At 32.1% G+C, this 25,419-nt stretch overlaps 1 protein-coding gene across 6 annotated transcripts in view; it reads left to right on the forward strand.

The window, feature by feature from the left end:
- Positions 1–25,419, forward strand: part of LOC141461142 (uncharacterized) — a 127,745-nt gene that overhangs the window by 47,724 nt on the left and 54,602 nt on the right. For 5 of the 6 annotated variants that reach the window (XR_012462618.1, XR_012462617.1, XM_074141876.1 and 2 more), the window contains exon 2: positions 11,474–11,576. Coding sequence is in view for 4 of the 6 variants with exons in the window: in XM_074141876.1 (XP_073997977.1) it covers positions 11,545–11,576 (32 nt within the window). In the remaining 2 variants the exon portion in view is untranslated. Of the gene's footprint in view, positions 1–10,888; positions 11,037–11,473; positions 11,577–25,419 lie in introns of those variants that run through there. The other variant, XM_074141877.1, reaches the window with a different exon arrangement.

The raw sequence follows: 25,419 nt of genomic DNA on the forward strand, positions 1-25,419 counted from the left end.
TGACCCAAAAAATTTTCAACCCTTTATATTTTCTACTTTTTTAGATCTGTACACAAAATAACTATAGTTTATAATTGAGAAAAACAAAGTGTACATGAGAACAAAATTCCATACCAATACGTGGTTCACAGTGGAAGATATAGAACGGCCATAATTGTATAGTATTTCATGACCCAAAAAATTTTCAACCCTTTATATCTTCTACCTTTTTAGATCTTCGCACAAAATAACTATAGTTTATAATTGAGAAAAACAAAGTTTGCAAGAAAACAAAATTCCATACCAATACGTGGTTCACAGTGGGAGATATAGAACAGCCATAAATTTACAGAATTTCATGACCCAAAAAATTTTCAACCCTTTATATCTTCTACATTTATAGATCTGTGCACAAAATAACTATAGTTTACAATTGAGGAAAACAAAGTGTATAAGAGAACAAAATTCCATATCAATATGTGGTTCACAGTGGGAGATATAGAACAGCCATAATTTTACAGAATTTCATGACCCAAAAAATTTTCAACCCTTTTTATCTTCTACATTTATAGATCTGTGCACAAAATAACTATAGTTTATAATTGAGGAAAACAAAGTGTATAAGAGAACAAAATTCCATACCAATACGTGGTTCACAGTGGGAGATATAGAACAGCCATAATTTTACAGAATTTCATGACCCAAAAAATTTTCAACCCTTTATATCTTCTACCTTTTTAGATCTGTGCACAAAATAACTATTGTTTATAATTGAGGAAAACAAAGTGTACAAGAGAACAAAATTCCATACCAATACGTGGTTCACAGTGGGAGATATAGAACGGCCATAATTTTACAGAATTTCATGACCCAAAAAAATTTCAACCCTTTATATCTTCTACATTTATAGATCTGTGCACAAAATAATTATAGTTTATAATTGAGAAAAACAAAGTGTATAAGAGAACAAAATTCCATATCAATACGTGCTTCGCAGTGGAAGATATAGTACGGCCATAATTGTACAGTATTTCATGACCCAAAAAATTTTCAACTCTTTATATCTTCTACTTTTTTAGATCATCGCACAAAGTAACTATAGTTTATAATTGAGAAAAACAAAGTTTGCAAGAGAACAAAATTCCATACCAATACGTGGTTCACAGTGAAAGATATAGAACGGCCATAATTTTACAGAATTTTATGACCCAAAAAATTTTCAACCCTTTATATCTTCTACCTTTTTAGATCTTAGCACAAAATAATTATAGTTTATAATTGAGAAAAACAAAGTGTACAAGAGAACAAAATTCCATACCAATAAGTGGTTCACAGTGGGAGATATAGAACGGCCATAATTTTACAGAATTTCATGACCCAAAATAATTTCAACCCTTTTTATCGTCTACCACTTTAGATCTGTGTACAAAATAACTATAGTTTTTAATTGAGAAAAACAAAGTGTACAGGAGAACGAAATTCCATACCAATACGTGGTTCACAGTGGGAGATATAGAACAGCCATAATTTTACAGAATTTCATGACCCAAAAAATTTTCAACCCTTTATATCTTCTACCTTTTTAGATCTGTACACAAAATAACTATAGTTTATAATTGAGAAAAACAAAGTGTACAAGAGAACAAAATTCCATACCAATACGAGGTTCACAGTGGAAGATATAGAACGGCCATAATTATATAGTATTTCATGACCCAAAAACTTTTCAACCCTTTATATCTTCTACATTTAAAGATCTGTGCACAAAATAACTATAGTTTATAATTGAGGAAAACAAAGTGTATAAGAGAACAAAATTCCATACCAATACGTGGTTCACAGTGGGAGATATAGAACAGCCATAATTTTACAGAATTTCATGACCCAAAAAATTTTCAACCCTTTATATCTTCTACCTTTTTAGATCTGTGCACAAAATAACTATTGTTTATAATTGAGGAAAACAAAGTGTACAAAAGAACAAAATTCCATACCAATACGTGGTACACAATGGGAGATATAGAACGGCCATAATTTTACAGAATTTCATGACCCAAAAAAATTTCAACCCTTTATATCTTCTACATTTATAGATCTGTGCACAAAATAACTATAGTTTATAATTGAGGAAAACAAAGTGTATAAGAGAACAAAATTCCATATCAATATGTGGTTCACAGTGGGAGATATAGAACGGCCATAATTTTACAGAATTTCATGACCCAAAAATTTTTCAACCCTTTCTATCTTCTACATTTATAGATCTGTGCACATAATAACTATAGTTTATAATTGAGAAAAACAGAGTGTATAAGAGAACAAAATTCCATATCAATACGTGCTTCGCAGTGGAAGATATAGAACGACCATAATTTTGCAGAATTTCATGACCCAAAATATTTTCAACCCTTTTTATCGTATACCACTTTAGATCTGAGTACAAAATAACTATAGTTTTTAATTGAGGAAAACAAAGTGAATTAGAGAACAAAATTCCATACCAATACGTGGTTCACAGTGGGAGATATAGAACGGCCATAATTTTACAGAATTTCATGACCCAAAAATTTTTCAACCCTTATATCTTCTACCTTTTTAGATCTACGCACAAAATAACTATAGTTTATAATTGAGAAAAACAAAGTGTATAAGAGAACAAAATTCCATATCAATATGTGGTTCACAGTGGGAGATATAGAACAGTAATAATTTTACAGAATTTCATGACCCAAAATATTTTCAACCCTTTTTATCGTCTACCACTTTAGATCTGTGTACAAAATAACTATAGTTTTTAATTGAGAAAAACAAAGTGTACAGGAGAACAAAATTCCATACCAATACGTGGTTCACAGTGGGAGATATAGAACGGCCATAATTTTACAGAATTTCATGACCCAAAAATTTTTCAACCCTTATATCTTCTACCTTTTTAGATCTACGCACAAAATAACTATAGTTTATAATTGAGAAAAACAAAGTGTATAAGAGAACAAAATTCCATATCAATATGTGGTTCACAGTGGGAGATATAGAACAGCCATAATTTTACAGAATTTCATGACCCAAAAAATTTTCAACCCTTTATAATTTCTACCTTTTTACATCTGTGCACAAAATAACTATAGTTTATAATTGAGGAAAACAAAGTGTATAAGAGAACAAAATTCCATATCAATATGTGGTTCACAGTGGGAGATATAGAACGGCCATAATTTTACAGAATTTCATGACCAAAAAAATTTTCAACCCTTTATATCAGTGGTTCTTAAGCTTTTCATAGACGCGGAACTCAATTATATGTATATATTTTTCTCGCGGAACACTATCATTAAATATTTTGAAATTCGGTATTTAGCAAGAACTTAAAATTAAATTCAAATTAAAAAAAAAGGAACAATTTTTTGTTTTCGTATCTTTCCTAAGTTTCTAAATTTCAATACATTTAAATTGAAATTTCGCGGAACACTTGGACCATATTCGCGGAACACCGGTTAAGAACCACTGATTTAAGGGATCGTTGGAGACATAATTAGGAGCACTAAATTTTTTTTTTTTTCGTTGAATTTTGGTTGGTAGGATTGGATTCGTTAATGATAGGAATGCTTAGCGGAATTCCACATCTCTAATCCGTTGTTTCACCGCAAAGTTTTGTACAAAGTAAGTTTGTTTTGTAATAAAAGTTTAGATCATTTAGCCTGGTTGATTTGATAGCATGCGAAACTTTTCTGTTAGTTTCCTTTCATTTCCAAGAAGTAGGAAACATCGAATTATTTAATGCAACATGAGGCCAAGTACAAAATGCAAGTGTGCAAATGTTTGAAATACATTTCTGGCCGTTCACATGTATCTTCCATTTGGCACAACACTTTATCATCTTTCTATAAAGAATAAATGTTCTTGAAGGTTACTTAGAGAAATCTAAGTTTATTAACAAAGACAGAAACTTCAGCCATGTGAATTCAGTATAAAATTGGACTCAGAATACTATATTGCGGAACTCCTATATTTACAGGTGAGTAGCGAGAATATGGAAGATTCTTGAAAGACTTGGCAACTCTGTTCACTCGGGAGAAATATTGATATGCCTTTGATTTTCGATAGGAACTCAGTACGCTACTCTTTCATGCCTTCAGGATGGCTGCCGAACAGTACAGTTGTTCCTCAGAGGAGGGAATGCGGCTTTTAAAACGCGATGAAGTTGTTACAGAATGGAGGGCATTAATACATTAAAAATTCTTAACATTCTATTTTTTCTGTAAATCAGAATGTAAGCCAATGTAATAATTAGGAGAATTTATTTTTTTAAACCAAAATATGAATAGTTATTAAGTGAATTTATACAAATAATAAAAAATACACATAAGGAAACTAACCGCTTATTTTGTCAGGTGGGTTTAATGTTTCCAACTATCAATTAGGTGTTGTGGACACACTAGTAGCACATACTTAACTAATAATCTATTAACATTTCTTCTGTCATATTTACACTGGAAATCTCCCACTGCAATAACATCCGCCCCGAATTTAACTCGATTTATCGATATGGAATAAATTAGTAAGATTTCAGAATATTGACCTTTACTTCTGGTTACTAATTTGGCTTCCACAATACTGGATTATGGTGTTCTAACTTAGTAGAACCATTTCGTTCAAAACAATTAGTTTTCAAGTATCTTTGAAAACATCTGGAGCTCTTTGGAGGTTGACTATTACTTGTAATCGATTTCTCTATATACTGCTAGATATAAACAATACTTTTCTCAAGACAGGTTATGTTCAATAACTTAGACCAAATAGGCATTTGAAGTGCCAGTTCTTACATTATGTAGGAGGCAGTTTTTGTTATGCAAATTTGATCGGTTTAACTAAAGTAATTTGCTATGGAGTTGAAAACTGTTCGAGCTATTTTCCAGAACTTATATTCAAGTAGGAATTTGAATAATTCAATTGATAGAATTTTTGTGCTTCCAGCAGAACAGTTTCGTTGCTGATATAGAAAACATTTCTACCAATTGTCTACCACCTCCATCATGAAATGAAGAGTTGTTCAACCACTTACTTATAAAAGTGAAGGGTTAAATTCAAACGAAGATAGAAACGCAGCTGTATTATATATGTATGTTTTTCGGATTAAAATAGTATTATATGAACAAACGAAGAAGTTATACTTGTACAAGTTTTGTGCTTTTCAATGTTTATCTTTGTCGTCATCAGACCTGCAGATCCATGTGAAGCTTAGAAGATACACGATCAATTTAAAGCAACGGATCTTAATTAGCATGCAAGAAAGCTTTTTTCAGTGAAGTAGTGTTAGTTACAAGCAAGTGGTTGTCAAATTATTGTCCACAAGAGTCGAAGAATCATCTATCCAAGAAGATGAATACAATCACAAACCAGAGAGAAGTAAAGTAGAAGGATTCTATGTTGAATAAAACTCAAAGCATTGTGTAATCATTGTTGTAAACTCCATCTTTTAGTTGTTATTAATTTCAAAACAAAACAAAAATATTGGGTTAGAACTTAAAAGAAAAAATTAAACCCATGTTTCTATTTAAATAATAAGATTGAATCGGGAAAGAAGAGAAAATCAAGAGTGGCGTGTGTTCATTTCGCCAGATTCCTGTTAAATATTTTAACAAGGACTGAGATTCAGAAAGTATACGGTGGAAATAAGGTCTAAAAATAAACAGGAAATGTTTATTCTAAGTTCCTACCTTCCATCTTTCTCTCATCTCCTTTCATTTTTTTGGTTGAATAATTTAGACCTTTACAAAACTAATTAATACTAAATCATATTCAAATGATAAAATGAAGTCTACATTAATCAAAGTAATACGTACACATTATGTATACAATATATGTATATAATGACTATTAGGTTCGTAACTTTTTTCTTCCAAAACTAACATTTCAAGCTAATTTATTGTTTGTTATGAAACTAAGGAAGTCAACGCTAAACAAAAAGGTTCTTTCAATTCTGTTCGCAGGAAATATTACATTAGACGTTTCCTTCTTCTCTTTTCCTTTTTAAAATCCTTTACTCTTTTTAATAAAGTCAGTTTCCTCATTTGCCAGGTAACTTTTTCTAAGTTCCTGGACTGAATTTTTTAAAAAAAAATTGCATAGTTCTAGGAAGAAACAAATTCTTGCATTATAGGGGGGAACCCAAGAAGTTTTCTGATTACGACAATAGCAAGATATTAATAAATAGTTTAGCAACTTTACAAAGTAACGGCATCAACTACATATCTTCAAAATTAACTTCAATCGTATGAGCAATCTCGTAAGATTTTTTACAATGCTGTGTTTTCTCTGAAATATATTTACGACTTTGTGCTTGGCAACGAAAAGTATTCCACATTTATAAATATACATTTATACTTTAACACTTCCTTCGTACTTGATAAAGGTACCGGAAAAGATGAGAATCGCGGCCTTCGAAGATTACATTTCTTCCCATTATCCGGGCTCATATCGTTTATTTACAGATGGGTCCAAAATCAATAATAAAGTCGAAAGTGCTGTGTATGATCCGGTTCGGAACTATTTTACGATAATTAAATTAGAAGATGAGGCGTCCATCTATACAGCGGAGCTAATTGCTATTTTAACGGCTTTAAAATATATTTATTCGTTGTCGGAGAAAAAATATACCATTATTAGTGACAGCCAGAGTGCGTTGTGTAAATTATCACATATACACAACCAGTCTACAGGAATGAATCACATTATCGCAGAGATTGTAGAAACTATTGCCATTTTTAAAGAGAAGGGAGTCTGCATTAATTTTTTGTGGGTAAGGGGTCATTGTGGTATAAAAGAGAATGAAATTGTTGATACACTTGCAAAGGAAGCCACCAATATTGGGGAAATGGCTAATTATAAATTACCACACACCGATATCAAGGGTATAATTGCAAAAGCAGCACTACAAAAATGGCAGACAGATTACAATAATGGTGTTAAAGGTAGATTCTATAAAACTATGGCAGATCAGTTACCTAGACAACCATGGTTTAAGGGAACTGTCACTAATAAATGGGTTGTTACGACAATAAGCAGGCTGAGAGCGAACCACGCGGTGTGCGGATCGTATCTACACAGGATCAACAAAAGGTCCTCTCCTCTTTGCGTAGATTGCAATGAGGAGGAAGATTTCAAACATGTAATAATGATATGTCCACGTTATGTGGTAGAAAGGAAACGAATGTTTGACGATATATACAGGTATTTAGATGCACCATTTCGCTACGAAATTATATTCTCCACCAACAGTTATGTGCTTAAGTCGATAGCAGAGCTAGCAATGAAATATGAATGTATTTAGAAGCTATAGCCGAATTAGAATGAATGGAACAAAATGCTTAGAGAAGGATTACGTGATTTTAATTTTGGTTAAGCTATAAGGATGGCAGGAGTACAGAGTGCTGCTCCATCCATTAGCAGTAGTTTATGTAAATAGCAGTATATAGTAGAATGATGAATGTGTGAAGCGAATGTATTTGTAGGTAAGAATGGAGAGTGAGTGATATTCTAGTGATAAGCACCTAGACGATGCTGGCTGTATGGCGGAAGCCAATGCCAAAAAAAAATAAAAAAAAATAAAAAAAATATATACATTTTTAGTAGCAAAGTATGTGTAATATGCCACATTACAAATTGGTTCTCTTTGTTATTGTAATTAACACTGCATTGCCAATCCGAAGTCAATTTGACTCCAAAAAAAAAATAGGAATGGTCTCTGTTTCCCCACATCTCATAGCTATCCCGAAATGCTCTTAGATATGCTATCCCCACTCTCTCACCATTTGATAGTCACGAGCTGAAGACCGTGGAATTCTTAGTTTCTTTTTGCAGATTAGTTTACTTGAATCACAAGAGTCATTTTGACTCCAGATTGGTAATATAAGTAGATTTTCTGTGATTAACTTGTCTCCAGATTGCCAATTTGGTCTACCCTTACTGGGAAATTTACTTCTACCTCAAACCCTTCTGCTGCCTTCGTCGCGAAGAATTCTGAGATTTACCTCTTGATATTTTTGAGTGTCATAAAAATTTATATTTCCATAGATTATGAAAATCGAAAGCAAGATTCATTCCTGTCTATTCTTTTTTGAGCTAAATTTTACAGCGGTATCGTACAAAGGGAAGCTCAATAAACTGGGTTGCTGCACTCATCTTTACATAATGATTCAGTGAATCGAAATTTGTGTGCTAATCGTAAAACTTGAAGGTAGTCATTGTGTTTCTTTTTTTAATATGATCAACATTTATTGCCTAAATGCTTATCTGATAAATTTACATAATTTTCATAGAAAGTATCAAGGCACAAAAAGCCTCTTTCTAGAATTGATTTTATGTCCGAATTGCAGCAAAAATTGGGTAATTTCCGATCCGTGTCAACAGCGCACAGTAATTGAAAAAATAGTGAATGTAATTTTAAAAAAATGAAAAAGTCCCTGATCAGAAGGCAGTCAATCAGGGTTTTATAAAATACTGAAATTACTGCGATCCTAAGTTGAAGTTAATTCCTACTGCGTGAAATGTTAAAGCCGATTTGTAAAAAACAAAATTTGTTTTTTCGTCCTTAATTCCTAATCTTTATCGTCCTTTAATGCAAATTTTATTATTAAAATTAAAATCAATACAAAAAAAGATAAAAATAAATTATGGAGTCACTGTGACTCCACATTGGCAATAACTGACGTAAGTTCGAGCATTGGCAATGCAGTGTAATAATTAACTTACTCTACTTAATAAGAATTTCGACTGCAAGAAATATAATAATCCATAACTACGAATTAGAAGGAAAAAAATTGTGTATGATTCAAACCATTGAAATTCAAAGGGCTCAGAAAAAATGTAGTATAACTCACCTGTTTACAATTAAAGGGCTGAGAAAAAAAAAATAAACTGTAAGAAAGAAAATTTACAGGTATTACCTTTTAGGGCTAAAATTAGCCGTAGTTCATAAAACAAGGCCTAAAAGAACCTGTTGTCCAGGAAACTAAACAATGGATTACACAATTCTGTCTCTCTAGACCCTTTTCAGATTACGCCTTGAGGTAGTTAATTCCCCAGCTGACCTATCTGCATATAGGAGTTTGCGTATTCGCCCTTTTTCACCCTTCCCACAAACTCTGGTAAAGCTTGGCAGGCATTGAAAAATAGATTTTACCCTTTCTATCGTATCATTCTTACTTCTGATCAAATACTAAGTCAGCTCTTTGCTCTTTATACTTAATTTCCGCTTTTAGTTCATTCATAACAAGAAATTGTTTGTTTATTTCTCGTTTTCATTGCAACAAACAATATCATAATTCAATGGAAACCCGGCATTGTAATAGACATTCAATGTGAAAGCTGTTATACTATAAACATAGTTGACATAGTATAAATATCTTAGCGTACAATAGACCCGCATTAGTCAAACCAAACCACAAGCAACTACTTCCAGCTAGTAACTCTTGACTAAAATGGGCATTAGATTATCTTGCCCTAAAATGTGGTGAGTATCATTTGAAGATACTATTTGTTTCTTGTTCGTGACCAGAAATTCAACATTTATTCGTCAAATATTTACATTTAATATTAGAACATTAATTATTTAATATTAGTGGAGTAGTTAATTCATTTCGCAAGTAGAATTTATTGAAATATATTTGTATTAAATGAGAAACTAAAAAAAATTATGTATTATGTATCGTTGGAAGTCAATTTGTTATTTTTTATTGTTTTTACTTTGTTCGTTGGACAGCATATAACTATTAGGCTTAGATGTAAAAATCTTCATTTTCTCCTCATAAAAGACTGACTACTGTGTGACCATAAAATTTTTTGTATAAACCATGTTGAATTCGGCATTACTTTCCTTTACTCTGAGCCCAGAACTATTTAGAAGTTCTGTGACATCGGAAGATAGTTCACCGTTTTCAAGGCTGAGATACTGCTACTTTTTGCACGGAGAACATAAATATTTGGAATGATTTCGAGTTGTCAGACTGCACTCAAAAGTCTTTCAGAAAGCCGTCACTTTAGTGCTTTCAGTCAATAGGTGAATGTAGGAGAAGTTTCAATGTTACTCAGAGGAACATTATGAAGTTCTTCTAAATGTCTGGGCCACCCGAGATAGAACGTAATGAAAAAGCGGACCAATTAGCTAAGATGGAAGTACCGAAGCAATTTTGTGACAGAGAAATTAAGTTAGAGTATAAGAGAATTGGAAGAGCATTAGATAAATTGGTAATCTGCAGACTAAAAACTGAATAAAAGGGATTAACCGGGAAGACAACGATGTAACTTGTCTCTCGCTCTCTGAAAAGATGGGAGTACCAATACAACACTGCAGCAGGGATGGTGAGTATTAAGTATCAAAATTGCGATGAGGCACAGTTGATTAACAACTACAGTTTGCTTGGAAGAGGTATCCATATCTGAAGGAATACTGGAGGAATTCTGGATCTTTAGGATATCTTAAGAGCGGAAGGCCAATAAAAATGTGTTATGCATGGTTGTGTATGGATGGGAAAGTCACTTCATTTCAAATCCTGAGCCACAGAAAATGTTAATAATAATAATAATAATAATAAACCATTGATTCATTATGGTCAATCGCTTCAATATTATTTAATGTCAATGTAAACGAGTCGAATGTTTAAACTGACTTTTCGAGTTGTAGACCTCTTTTTTAGAGATCATTTTTTCCGTTGCCTAAAAATGGAATTATAGAAATGAAAATATTTGTTCTTCAATAAACCGAACGGAAATGATTATCTATTTGAAATCGATATTATTAATTGAATAATTGAAAGTTGCTGTTTTGTTATCAGTGCAACACTGAGTGAAGAGTGAATTATTTGGTTACCTTATTAACCTGTAGCTGAGAACCATCCGGTCTAAGTGATAGTTACTGATATGATGAAGTTAGAACGGCAGCCGTCTCAATTGAGGAACAAGATTAAAACAGTAAACTGAACTGTTGTGACTTTATTTCCTTTCTCTAATGGTCGAGTATTAAAGCTTCTTTACCTCACGCTCAGTTATAATCAATAATTGTAACTAATTTTTAACTTTCTTCATTCATAAAGTTTCAGGATTTCATAGAAAGGATTTGTACAATATGGAGATATATTAAACTACCTTTTACTACCAGAACAGAGTCTGGCATATCAGAAATTAGAAAATATTTTATATCTCATAGCATCTGCTCTTGTTATTACTTAATAAAAATTATTTTGTAGAATTTAGCTATAAACAAACAACATTGGGATCGAAACTTTATCAAGCCGAACATATATCTCAAATAAGTAAAGCTTAGTTTCACTTAAGAACTTGGTGGACTGTTCTACAAGTTTTACTAAATAATTTACATTCTGTTTTGACAGTGTTCACATTATTTAATTATTTTGTTATATAGTAATATAATAACTATACTAAATATGTTTAGTATGAATTAAGTAAAAACAGAATTTAATATAAATTATTCTTCCAGGGATTTGGAGTGGAAGGAAATGTTGGAAAGGACGTCAAGGAGTGCCGGTGGTTCACGATGAGCCTCCAGGAATGGGAAATTGCCTTTCTGGGTGCACTACAAGGTATTCACTATTCATTTCTTATTGTTTTAATAATGTTTTATAAATAAAAAACAAAAATCAATTTCAATCTATTTAAGGTGAATTGTATTGACAGTCTGTTTTCAAAAGCTATGTACGGTTTCTACGGTCTGTTGTTCATTTTATCGAGATTTGTGTGAAAGCTTTATCGTTCTCTGTACGTCACTTGTTGTTAGGTTCATTTGAAATGAATAGGATAGTAAAACATTCAACAATAAAATACATTATTCACTTTCTTACGATGAGAAATGATTTCTTTCTTAAAAGAAAATGTATCGAGCTTTTGAAAAATTTATAGAACAATAAGGACTTAGTAGATAGACTTTCAGGGTTTCAGTTATGTCAGTTTTTTTTTTCTTTTTAGTGAAGTGTAGTTAGTTATTTATTGATGAGTTTTAGCCGTCAAAGAAGTCCAAAGAGTTTAACCTCTTAGTGCTCTAGTTAACCTTAGAAAAGGCTCTTGGTGCGTATGATTTGAATAGGGTTGAAACTATTAGTAAGTTCCAAAAGGGGATACTAGAGTAGGAAACGAAAAGCAGCTTCTTTTTAAAGTTAACTGAATTAAGAGATATAGAAAATAAATCTTGACGATTTGCAAGTAACGGATTACTCTGTTAGTGAGTTACTCGTGTTACTAGAAAGAGATTACATTAACCTCTGTCAATGTTTTTTTAAGCTTAATTTTTTGAAAAACAAGGACGCCTCTATCTAATAAATGAACAAATTAATAAGTAATGGTAAATGGAGAAAGGACTATTTTTATTTTCTATTGAATTCTAAACTTCTTGTTGCAATTGCGTGAAGGTGGACCAATAACAATTGTTCTAAACTTCTTTTTTCTTAGAACTTTTAAGTTTCCAGAAGCAACAGAAAAAAGTGACTATCTCTGAAGAAAGTTGAGAAAGATTCAACCAAATACAATGGCTAGAAACCTTTTTAAGAAATACTTTCTCTAAAACGAACATCTCTATTTCATAAGTGGAATCGAAGGGAAGAAATTCTAGTCTTCTAAGAATATTCTATAATTTTCTTTTTTCACATTTACTACGACAAGTCGAAACATCATTGTTTTTCCCTGTAGAGGAATATGCTAGAGTTCAGCCCACGGGAAAGAAGTATTGCTTGGTAAGAGATAAAGTACGAGTAGTTCAGAAAGTTTGGATGAAATATGAAGAACATTTGTGTACGTTGTCTAAGATGATTATAAGTTAGAAAATGTATTCTGCAGGAACAGAACTCCTACATAACATATAGTGGAGTTGGGGACACATTTGAACAGGGGGCACCTTTGAATAGTTTTAATTTCTTGCCAAATATTTAAAACATTTATGATTGGTAATTTTCTCCATATTTTGTGGTAGACCTGTTGTATAATTGTCAGAGTTTCCCTTTGGACAAGGTCTAAGTATTGTTAATCCATATTAACATTTGAAATTCGTATTTTTAAACCTAGTATTTACAAAAGTCTCATTTGCTTGCAATAAGTGTTGGATATTATATTTTCTTATATGGAAGGAGAGGGGGCACCACATTTCAACATCACAGTTAAAATGTGCCCTACCGACCTGCAAGTTTGTGACTTTTTTTTTGCTTAATCGCAGAGAAGGGGAAAGTGGTTCGAACCTACATTAAGAAGCGCAACAAACCCAATATTTTGTTCAAACTTCCTAAACCCATCATCACTTCGGGTCTAACATCCCGAACTGAGTCATTATTGATTTTTGAACTAGATTTCAGTGGTTTAAAAGAGAAAGTAATGTAGTAGTCGAGAGAAATAACAGATAGAAGGTAGATTCAGAGTGAAGTAATATCATTTCTTTCTATTTTATGTTGTGTTCAAAGCTACCCCACCAGTGGGGCAGATATTAACATTTGACACAAAATTTTTAAATTAAAATATAGGTATGTATGTAAAGTAATAACTGTTTATTGATATAGATCTGTTTAGAAGACTTGAAAGTTGTAGAAAACAAAATAAAAAGGTTCAATAATACGATTCTGTGCACTCAGTAACAGAAAATGGAAATTCTGTTCAAATGTGCCACCCTGTCTTCTACTCTATATTAATATTTTATAATTGTAAATAATAAGATATTCTACTAATTTCCTCAAAAAGTATATTGAATTAGAAAATTCTTAGGTGTGAGGTAAAGAACATAAAACTTTTTTAAAAAAAGGTTGAAAAAATATTCTGATAAAGTGATAAATAATTGCATAAAGCCAAGAAATGACAAATTTTAATACAATTTGCTGTTGAACCATCGTTAGAGAAACTAACTTATAGGAAGTAAAAAAAAAAATGAAACTAGCGAATCTAGTCTACCTATCTCGATAATTTAGTGCAGGCTTTAAAGCTTTTAAAGTAGAGAAATAATTTTGGTATGAGTAATGTCTTGACATATAGGTGGTAAAGTTACGCTGAGGTAATAACTTTGTATGCACACCTGTGGTACAAACTTCCAAATAATAAAGCATGTTGTTCTCTTAAACATTTTATGTATGTTTTACAAAGACTTTTTAAGCCTAACATATTTATTTTCTCCTGTATTCCAATGTTTTAATAAATTTCTGTTAGTTTTATTCTAAAATGTTATAAATAATATATATTTTTTTTTATTCTTTAACGAAAATAACAACTCCTGAATTAGAAAAACTGTTACAGTTTTGTAATCAAGTGTTTATGGCACTTCGACATTCGATTTTGGTACTGTCGGCAAGGAAGTTATGGTCGAATAAGTCAACGAGTAAGGCACCCTTGTTTTTCAACTAACGTTTAGTGATGATCATGAAAATGCTTTTTCCGATTTCCTTAACAATAACTGTACAGACAAAAGCTCTATTATATTTAAATGATGTTTTAATAAAAAAATTCCATTAGCAGTTATACAAGATATACGAGGGTCGTTTGAAAAGTCCGTGCAAAGTCAGAGAGATAGCACCACTGGCGCGTATCGAGGTTATGTTTAGTTAGTAGCATCTCTTGGAAGAACACACACCAAGTTTCAGCCAGATCGGTCTATTTCTTTGTGTTTGGCATTCGTTTGAATCGAGGAAGTCGAGTGATTTTCAAAAAATGGACGAAAAAGAATTTCGTGTGTTGATTAAACACTACTTTATGAAAGGCAAAACGCCTCAGGAGACTAAAGATAAGCTTGATAAACATTATGGTGACTCTGCACCTTCAATTAGAACAGTTCATAAGAGGTTTCAAAATTTTCGGAGTGGCCATATGGGCACAAGTGACGCTGAACGTTCTGGACGCCCTGTTGAGGTTACTACTCCAGAAATCATTGATAAAATCCATGATATGGTGATGGATGACAGAAGAGTGAAGGTGCGTGAGATTGCTAGTGCTGTGGGCATCTCGAATGAACGGGTACATAATATTTTGCATCAACATTTGGACATGACAAAGCTATCCGCAAGATGGGTGCCGCGATTGAACTTGAGCCCTATTTTGCCCTCTCCAACCATCCTTTTGTTTAACCGCTATCTGGCACGATGTTTAGATTTTATATGTCTTTCTTCTTCTAATCCACTGAGTTATCCACTATGCTTCATCTTTTTTAGATTTTTATATAAAGAATTTCAGAAAAGAAAACTTGAAAGGCACTACTGAAATCGTTGCTTGCTTTTTGAAAACTGAATCTTGACTGGAAGGTAGAGTTAAAATTGAATTCTGCTCCAAAGTAATAGAGTGAAGCTAATGTTGATGTTAAAACTTGAAAACTAAGTGTTTTCTTCTTTTTTCAAGTTTGCAGAGTTTGAATGATGTCAATAAGAAGTAGTAACGACGGTTTTCACGGATGAAATGATGCCAGAAAAGCGTGAAAAACTGGATTCTAAAACATATAGTTTATCTTTCCGTGAAAAATTGTAAAAAACCAAATACAAATATAACAACTTAAAAAATATTTTTAAAGACAGAACTTAAATTTAGACCAGAATTTAACGAAAACTCAATTTTATTTAGGGATCAAATTTATTTTCCAACGTGCAAAGTTTATAGCTACACAAAATTTATACATATGTATATTATTCCTGTGGGTAAATTTTATTTCTATTCGTTTTATTTTGAGTCAAACTACATTTCATCCCTAAAAATATCATCAATTATGTATTCGTACCACATACAAACATGTTTGTTACCTTGTCTGTTTGTACTGTTAGTGTATTGTGGTACTTAAATAGCTTTACATTGTTTAACGCTATGTTGGTTGATGTATGTTTACATTCGCTGTTTCTATTTAGATTATTTAAATGCAGAACAAAAAGTAAATTACTGTGTGTATAATTTAGGTTAACATTGTTGCATTATCAAAGGGGCAAACGTTGTGTCCTCATATTACTAAAGATACATACTACTTTTTCTAACTGCATTTACTAAAAGTGAAACATTTTTCTTCAAATTTAGAAAATGGTTAATCAATAAATGCATCAGTTTTATTTAAAAAAAGCGTCATAATTTTTGCATAAATGCACTAATAGTTTATACCTTCTATTACAATAATAATGTACATATTATCTAAACTTAGAAATGAATCTAAGTTAATTGGATTTCCATTCTTCAATGAACAAATATTTTGGCAGCATAAAGATCTGTGACATCTAATAAATTCTATACAATTTTAATGCAATAAAATTATTTAAGTGAAAACAATGTTAAAAATTGAACAAAATACCCAAGCTTTTTCAAACGTTTCTAAATAAGTGCCAGTACATAGTAATGAAATGTTCTTCTTTGGAAGTTTCACCAATGGGTGAATTCTCCCCTCATGCGCCTCATGTTTATACTATGTATTATGTTGTATCAGTTTCACTTATTGCAAATATGTAACTCCAGTTGTGAAAATAAAATAAAGTTTAAAAAACAAAATTAGCTAGAACAGTCTAACTTACTTTAATTTCAGTCGCACTGAACAAACCAATACAAGAATACATCTTTATCTTTCGTCAGAGGATGTCAAAAACGGATATATCTGGGGAAAATTTAATTTAGAAGATTATACACGATCGCAATACTTCCAAAATGGTAAGAGAAAGTATAAATAATGTAAGTGATCAGAGAAGATATTAGCTCAGTGGTTAGTTATTGGACTTCCACTAGAGTTCTAGTTCAGCGAAAGGAAATGCCCAGAAAAAGGTTCCAGACACCATAACCTCAGATGTTGTCGTGCCTTCAAAGTGAAAAAAATATATATTTTACATACGTTATATAAAAAAAAAGGATCAAAAATTTATTATCTAGGGCACGAAAACACATTTGTTAGGGATTGTTTGTTACATAAATTTGTAAAAGCCATTCTTTAAACTGTCTGACAACTTTCTTCTTTTGTGAACATGCCAAGATATGATTTGTAGTTTCATTGTTACAAAAATAGCAACAAAAAAAAAATACATTCAATCTTCATTTTTTTTGAAAAACTTATTTGTTACTAACTTTATATTTATTATTCGTTTGACATTCACTTCCTCTAAATGAAAATATACTTCTGTATTTTAACAAGGTAAGAGAAATTATGGCGTTCACGTAAAATTTTATAGATGGAGTTTTACCAAAATCTGTTTTGAGGTTCTACTAAGTCCAATGAAAGAAGAATGTATTTACAAAATGGTTGGAGAATGTATGATCGTTAGTCTAAACACACTTGCTCAGAAACTTCATATTCTTTGGGGTGCCGACCATAAATTGGTTCTTAAAATTACTCAACCGAAAGGAGATGTTTGAACTCATTGCACTTTAAAATATTAACTTTATTTTACAACCAATTACTGGCAATTTGTTGTGAGGGAAGAGATTTAGAAGTAATGTTTTCAAGAATTTGAACGGAGCTTGAGAAACTCAGCTTGTTCCTAATGTGATCTTTACTAAAACAGTTTCTAAGCATGTACATCACAATTTTATGTCGTCAGTTATGTTTCAAATTCCATTAAAATTCATTCCATCCTGCATCCTGAGTGATGTATTTTAAATTCAAAAAAATTAGGCGAGATATGTAAAATTATATCAAAATTTACAAGGTTTGTACAAAAGTTAAAGTTTTTAAATTATAAAAAAATATGTTTTAACATAAATATCTCTGATAGATGTTTAGATAAACTCGATAAAAACTATGGACAAAAATAATATTTTTTAAGAGTGCAGACTTTTGTAGAGGGCTGCCAAAACATCGTAAAGTATACTTTTTACGTATTAAAAGAAATATTGGTGACAATTTATGATTTCTGTTATTAAGAAAAATTGTACTGAAAGTAAGCATTTATTTATTATTAATAGTCGAATGTTTTCAAATTTTTCGTTATTCGGTTAAGAGTGAATAAAATTAGAAACAGGATTCTAGTCAACGGGAAAGCGCAATATTTTAGGAGTTAATCAATCTTCAAAACTTTATACCATCTTTTCATCAAGAAGTGGTCTTGTATCATGCAATATTCAAATAACGAAGTGTAGGCAAACAATTATGCTGGAGTATAAAATACAGTAAAAATGTTTTTCTTTTTTTTCTTGCTGGACCTAATTTGACTTTACATTTATCATGAATAAATTTTCGAAGAAGATAAGAGAAAATGTAGTTACTTTTATGGGTGATAGACATCTAACCGAAGGTTAGCAGGTTGGATGCAATGTTTCATTCAAAAGGCAATGTTCTTTAAATAAACTGGTGTCTAACGTGACTATAGTAGGTGACCACTTGCCATATTCATTTTATGATATACACTTCGTCCTTTCTCTTAAGGCCTCTTTAAATGGAAATACTTATTAGAGAGCTTCAAATTTTTAGAACTGAGTTTTCTAGAAATTATGGGATGTTTAAAAAGAAAAAGTTTGCTTTTTCAAATTTAAAAATTTATCGTTTGATATTAATACTAGTTATGGTATTCAAAATACATTATCATATACTGTAGCACTTGGCCAACTGTTAGACCCTATGCTGATAGCATTCCTCAACTTAGAATCAACAAATTTCTGGAGTACACTGTTATACTTCTAAATTTTAGAATCAAAGGCCAAAAATAAATCAATCATTCTTTGGAAAAATGATAATCTGTTGTAGCAAGATCGGTTCTGCTTGAGGATAAAAGTAATTATTCGTATAATTAAATTTCCTGTGAAGTAAATTAACTTCATTGAAGAGTGCATACTCGTGTTCCGTTCTCTAATTCAAATATTGAGATTAGCTCCAAACTTAACAGACAATCAATTTCAATTCATTATTTCTATCTTAGATTAATGTCTAAGATTCACTGAAGTTTCAGCTGCAGTAAAAAGTAAAATAACTCATAACAATAAGAACAGTTTATTAAAGGATTATGATAATATTATTCACAGCTGAGTGCTAGAAATAATAGAATCCAAAGAGCATGTCCCTCTTTCTGTGCTCCGCTAATGTATCTAATATTTGGAGCGCTGGTGGTGCTCTGTTTATGGTAACATGTAAACAGTTACATTGTGTATAAACATCAAATTACTAACTAAACAACGCCATTCAGTAACCCAGTATTTCATAAATATATTTCCATTGTTCAGTTGGCTTTTTACTATTAAAGCTCAGTTTAGTGAATAACAACCTTACTAGTTCCTTTTTCATCCTTAAATCATAGCTGCCAACAATTTTGTATTAAAAGTTTTATGTATTCTGTTTTCAACCTCAGCGAAAATAAATCTTGGAATTATAAGGTATACATTTTTATCAATATGAACTCATTGCTCTAAGGCAATTTGAAGCCCCAAACTATTCACTCCATTTATCTCTTAACGCTTTTATCTGATTGAAATGTAACCGATTGAATATTAAAGCTGTGACTTTTAAGTAAATGTGGTTTTTTTTTTGATAAATATTTTAAGATTCACTGAAGTTTTAGCTGCAGTATAATGAAGGAAGAAAAGGTAAAATAAGTCATAACAATAAGAACAGTTTGTTAAAGGATTAAGATAATATTATTCACAGCTGAATACTAGAAATAATAGAATCCAAAGAGCATGTCACTGAAGATTGAATTATGTTACCTTTTCTTCCTTCATTCAACTGCTGCTGAAACTTCAGTGAATATTTTAAATTACCTTATTGTTCTTGCAGAACTTGCCAAGAATTTTGTTACAAGGACAATTTGCATGAACATTTGCTATTAAATCCGCTAATACTTTTTAATTAAGCCATTAAAAAAAAATCTGAATTTATTATATTTTATAGTTGCCAATGATTGGCTAGTGGGAAGCCCGTATTCTTTACTAGAAAATTTCAATAAATGTCTAAATAAGGGTGCACCTTTTTGTGACTCATGTTTCCTTTAATAATTATTTCAAATAAAGATTAACCTTCTTGATCTGCCTGAACTGTAAATTAACTTCAAAGGTAATGCAAAGTTTATTCTCCAGCTGCTCCAAATCCGTTCAATGAGCAAAATTAAACTAAGGATTGCTTAAAATACTGTTCGTAATTTTCTCTGCTTAATTGGTTCAAAAGATAACTTTACACACATTTTGTGTGCAGCCTTTATTTAAAGATTCTTATTTAAAACATATTTTCGACTGTAAGTTTTCAATTTGAAATGGAAGAAATTCTGTTTTTAATACAATAATTTAACTAATTTGAAAAACATATTTTTGTTGGTAACATTTTAAGGTTTTAAAGTCATTTTGGGGAAGTACATTATTAATTGCATATTTATTCAAAGTTTTTATCTTATTTCTTTCTTTTTTGGTATTTATACTCTTATTACTTCTACTCATATTATTAATTTTAGCTAGAATTTGTACTAATTGGTAATCCAACCCATCTCTTGCTCTTGCTATTGATTGATTGCTATTAAATAATAATCAGTGAATTAATAATAATTTTTAACGTCTGAATAATGAGTAAAATTACGGATTAAATGTTCTATAAAAATGCCTACTAATTGTTGCAACAGTTACTAATAATTAGCTATAAGTAAGCTGCATTCTTTGATGTATTTCAACTTGCCCTCGAATGAATCGCAGAACGATGTGATTTTTTCTGACTAGTTTTTTTTTATTTTTATAAAAATGTGTTCAGTTTTAATGTTGATTATTTTAAAAAAATGAATTTATTTAAAAGAGAGAAAAAAAAATTCAACACACTTAGAGAGTACAATGCGGAGAGGTAGAGAATATAAAGAACTACAATTACTCGGGGCAGGAGCTTCTCGCTATTAAGAATGCTGGGTAACTTCAAAGTTGCATGAAGAGTAGACATGAATGGAACATCCCTACTTGACTTGCCAACCCCTTGTATTCCATCTACTTTCAAAACGTCAAGTAGCACCTGCCCTTATTCAAAACATTTTTACACTTCTATTGTACCCTTAAAGCTGTCATATATTGTAGGATGCGTAGTATTCGAAACCATAAAAGAAAAAATGCGCTTTTGAATTGATTTTTTTTTTACAATTATTTGTTCTGTCAGTAGGTGATATTTATTTAACGTAAACCGTGATTGATTACGTAGAAGAAAATGTGATACGATTAATAGTTAGCAGTGACAGCTCCTCCTTAGATTGCACCACTTCCAATTACAAGTAAAATGCAGAATTTTACATGGTACAACCGTGATGTTATTCCATTCATTGTACGAGGGTCGTTTGAAAAGTCCGTGCAAAGTCAGAGAGATAGCACCACTGGCGCGTATCGAGGTTATGTTTAGTTAGTAGCAACTCGTGGAAGAACACACACCAAGTTTCAGCCAGATCGGTCTATTTCTTTGTGTTTGGCATTCGTTTGAATCGAGGAAGTCGAGTGATTTTCAAAAAATGGACGAAAAAGAATTTCGTGTGTTGATTAAACACTACTTTATGAAAGGCAAAACGCCTCAGGAGACTAAAGAGAAGCTTGATAAACATTATGGTGACTCTGCACCTTCGATTAGAACAGTTTATAAGTGGTTTCAAAATTTTCGGAGTGGCCATATGGGCACAAGTGACGCTGAACGTTCTGGACGCCCTGTTGAGGTTACTACTCCAGAAATCATTGATAAAATCCATGATATGGTGATGGATGACAGAAGAGTGAAGGTGCGTGAGATTGCTAGTGCTGTGGGCATCTCGAATGAACGGGTACATAATATTTTGCATCAACATTTGGACATGACAAAGCTATCCGCAAGATGGGTGCCGCGATTGCTCACGCTTGACCAAAAACGAAATCGTGTGAAGTGTTGCAAGGACGGTTTGCAGCTGTTCCAGAAGAATCCGCAGGACTTTAAGCGTCGTTGCGTCACTGTGGATGAAACATGGATACATCTCTACACTCCTGAGACCAAAGAACAATCTAAACAATGGGTTACCAAGGGGGAATCTGCGCGAAAAAAGGCGAAGACCGTTCCTTCGGCCGGAAAGATTATAGCGACTGTCTTTTGGGATTCGCAAGGAATAATCCTCATCGACTATCTGGAAAAGGGTAAAACCTATTACAGATGCATATTATTCATCGTTATTGGACCGTTTGAAAACCGAGCTGCAAGAAAAACGCCCACGATTGGCCCACAAAAAAATCCTTTTCCATCACGACAACGCACCAGCTCACACCTCAGCAGTTGTGGTCGCAAAATTAATGGAAATAGGGTTCCAACTCGTTTCACATCCCCCCTATTCTCCAGACTTGGCTCCCTCGGACTACTATTTGTTCCCCAATATGAAGAAATGGCTGGCGGGAAAAAGATTTTATTCAAACGAGGAGGTGATTGCAGAAACGAATGGCTATTTTTCAGACTTGGACAAATCCTATTATTCGGAAGGGATCAACAAACTAGAGCAGCGTTGGACGAAGTGTATAAGCCTAAAAGGAGACTATGTTGAAAAATAAAAAAGGTTTACCCCAAAAAATTAAGTAGTTTTTATTTTTGCACGGACTTTTCAAACGACCCTCGTATACAACATTGTCTTTAATGTAATTTAGCACCATTTCCATCGTTTGAGAACGATTTAGAAAATATACTAAACTAAAGACAATCTCAATTTCTCAATCTCAATCTGGCTGAGGCACCGCAGCGTTGCTCTGAGTCTGGCTGCAGTACTAAAAGCAACCAACTGTGGGTTCGATGGAATGAGATTGTAACCAATCGTAGATAATGAAAACGTCAATTCCGTTTGAATTCACTTGATGAACTTTTTAAAAGAATTCCCGCCAAATTTTATGCTAGTGAGTGGAATTCAATTGCATCACGCTCGGTTTTACATTATTTTTCTTATTTTCAAACTAGCATATCTAAAAATCACAACTTAATTTTTTTAAGCGATAACATGGATATTTGCTTATTTTATCCTAAACTAACTGATTAATGAGAAGGTTATTTCTGCTTGGAGTGAACTTATAAGAATATGAACTCATATTTTTGTCAATTTTACTTCCCTCTTCTGTGCAATAGCAGTGTCATTCATTACATTTTAAGCGACTTGATTTAGGTAAGACTTTAAGCAAATTATGATCTAATCTTATTTATTTAAAACAGTCAAAGTTTTCTAACTATTATTACTTTAAATCATTCTAAAAACTGTAATTACAAGATTTGGTTTCCATAAGGAAAGAGGAATAGATCTTCTTTTCTATCAAAGAGATTTTTGGAGCCTTAAAGTTCAACTTAATAAACTAATACTTAGCATTAGAAATGACCTTTCAGAGTAGGACGTGTAAAAACTTAATTCATTCATTAGATAGCAACTCCCAGATTTTTTTTAGGCATCAGCCGCCATTGATAATTAGTCTTGCAGCTAAGGTAAGCAGATCAATTAAAATAATATCCATTCGGACTTCAAATTAAGTAATTTATAGTTGTTGCGATGAAAACAGCATCAATTTCAAAATTTCTTTCGAGTGTGTTTGTGTGGTCAAACACAATCATTGTGATTGTATTTTACGTATAAATGATTTTAGATGCTAGATGATTTCAGAGTAAATGGAAAGTCTGGAGCGGCTCTCTACTTTGACATTAGAGATAATGGAGAGAATGGACCAACTGGTTTTTAGGCTGAGTTTTATAGCTATACTTGTGTTTCAGTTCAGAGAACACGCAATTCCCTTTAAAAGAACTTTACAGGTGTTAGTTTGGCTGCGTTAAAAGTACTGAACACTTGAGTTTTTGCCTCTAAAGAGATAAGATGTACTTGTGGTCTGCCTGCCGAGTCAGATGAGGATTTCGAATAACGGAGGACAGCCTGTCCAAATCGATAGCCGTACTCTCCATCAGCAGTTGGCGTTTCATTAAACACTTGTATGGTTTCTGCGATTAGTTGTCCTCGCAGCATTCATTATTATGGATAAACTCAGTGGGCTGTTGACAGTCCAAAAAGTGAATTATGTACTCTTTGTACATAGAGCGACTTCAAGAATTTGCAGAGTCTAAAAGTTAAAAAAAAGACAAGAAAAATTTCTCCCTAAAGAAGAAGAAGAAGATATGAAGTTAATGCACAAGAATAGGGGAGCTATATTTTAAAATATGCATTGCTTAGCTGCGTCAATAGCAATATTGCAGTGATATCTTCGGATTAGTCGTAAATCCCTGGTTATTGCCCCTTAGCAGGGCAGCGGCATCTTATACTGATCCCAGATAGTAGGAAGTAAGCAGTTAGGAATTACATTAGCCTTGGATGTTACGTTGACAATTTTCAAAGATATTAGGATTGGAGTGTGAAAGAAACAGGCTCAGTCATCGAAATTGTCTTCTGTGTGAAATATGACTTCTTTTTTTTTAAATGATTTTTATATAAGGCCATAATTTATATATTGACGAATTCTAGGGCTCGTCTGAACTAGCAAACTGCCCAGCGAACTATAGAACTCAAAGACACCCTTCTGTAAGAAAAATATAAGGATCTCTTCTTTCACCATCTCCTCACAGGATTATGTCGTTCATAAATTTCGTAACAAGCACCTTCTTAAGTTATTACAATCTCTTTTAACCAATATTTCAAAGTAGTTCATAGTTCTACCACAGAAAAGAAGGCAATTTACCTCTTTTAGATATAACTTGAATAAATTACAATGTTCCCATCACGTTACAAAATAGGGTAATAAAAAAAATTGTTCTTGATTTTTTATTAATTACTAAGATTTATTATTGCCAGTTTCAAATTTAATTGACGTTATTGTTGATATTATAACTGTGTGAGAGGGGGTAAACTTCATGGTTATAACTTTTATGACCAGCTAGGTGTTATCATTAAAATTCTCATCTCTTTTTGCCAATAAATGGAATAACTATCACGTCAGACCTGCGCTGTTTCCTTCTAATCATCTCTTCCTATTGGCAATTGAATTTTATAACTTTGCTATCTTTGGTACAAGCTAAACTAGGTATCTTTATGATACCTAACTTAATAGGTATTTTTATCTAAATTTTTCTATTCCTCTTAGATCTGGAATATAAATTGGTAACTAACCTCACATATATTTTGAGTGAAAACATATTTCGAAGGTTTGAGAGGTGGTATTAGACTCCTTCGTGCAAAAAAGAAGTAAAGTTGGTCAGTGGTTATTAGCGTCCCTTTCTTTGTTTTCCATCTTGAACTTGCACTATATTGGCACAAAATTTAATACTGATTAAATTTTAACACAATATTTTTTTAAGTAAGATAAATGGAGTCTAAGTCATGGAGGTTCTTTAAACGTTTGCTTCCTTGTTCTATCGATCTGTTCAAAGAGGAAGACAATGTAATATTGTTTGAGTTAACTCTTAACTTCAACAAATTCTAGATAAATTCTAACCTTGGGTCACCTGGAATGATGTTGGAATGGAGACATTAACGGATAAAGATGGGTTTCTATGCAGTAATAAAACTGGACAAAACGGAATTTCGCTAGATCGAGGGATGA

This window comes from Rhodnius prolixus, unplaced genomic scaffold (assembly GCF_049639745.1).
Source record: "Rhodnius prolixus isolate KJV_2025 unplaced genomic scaffold, Rpr scaffold_6, whole genome shotgun sequence".
Classification (NCBI taxonomy): domain Eukaryota; kingdom Metazoa; phylum Arthropoda; class Insecta; order Hemiptera; family Reduviidae; genus Rhodnius; species Rhodnius prolixus.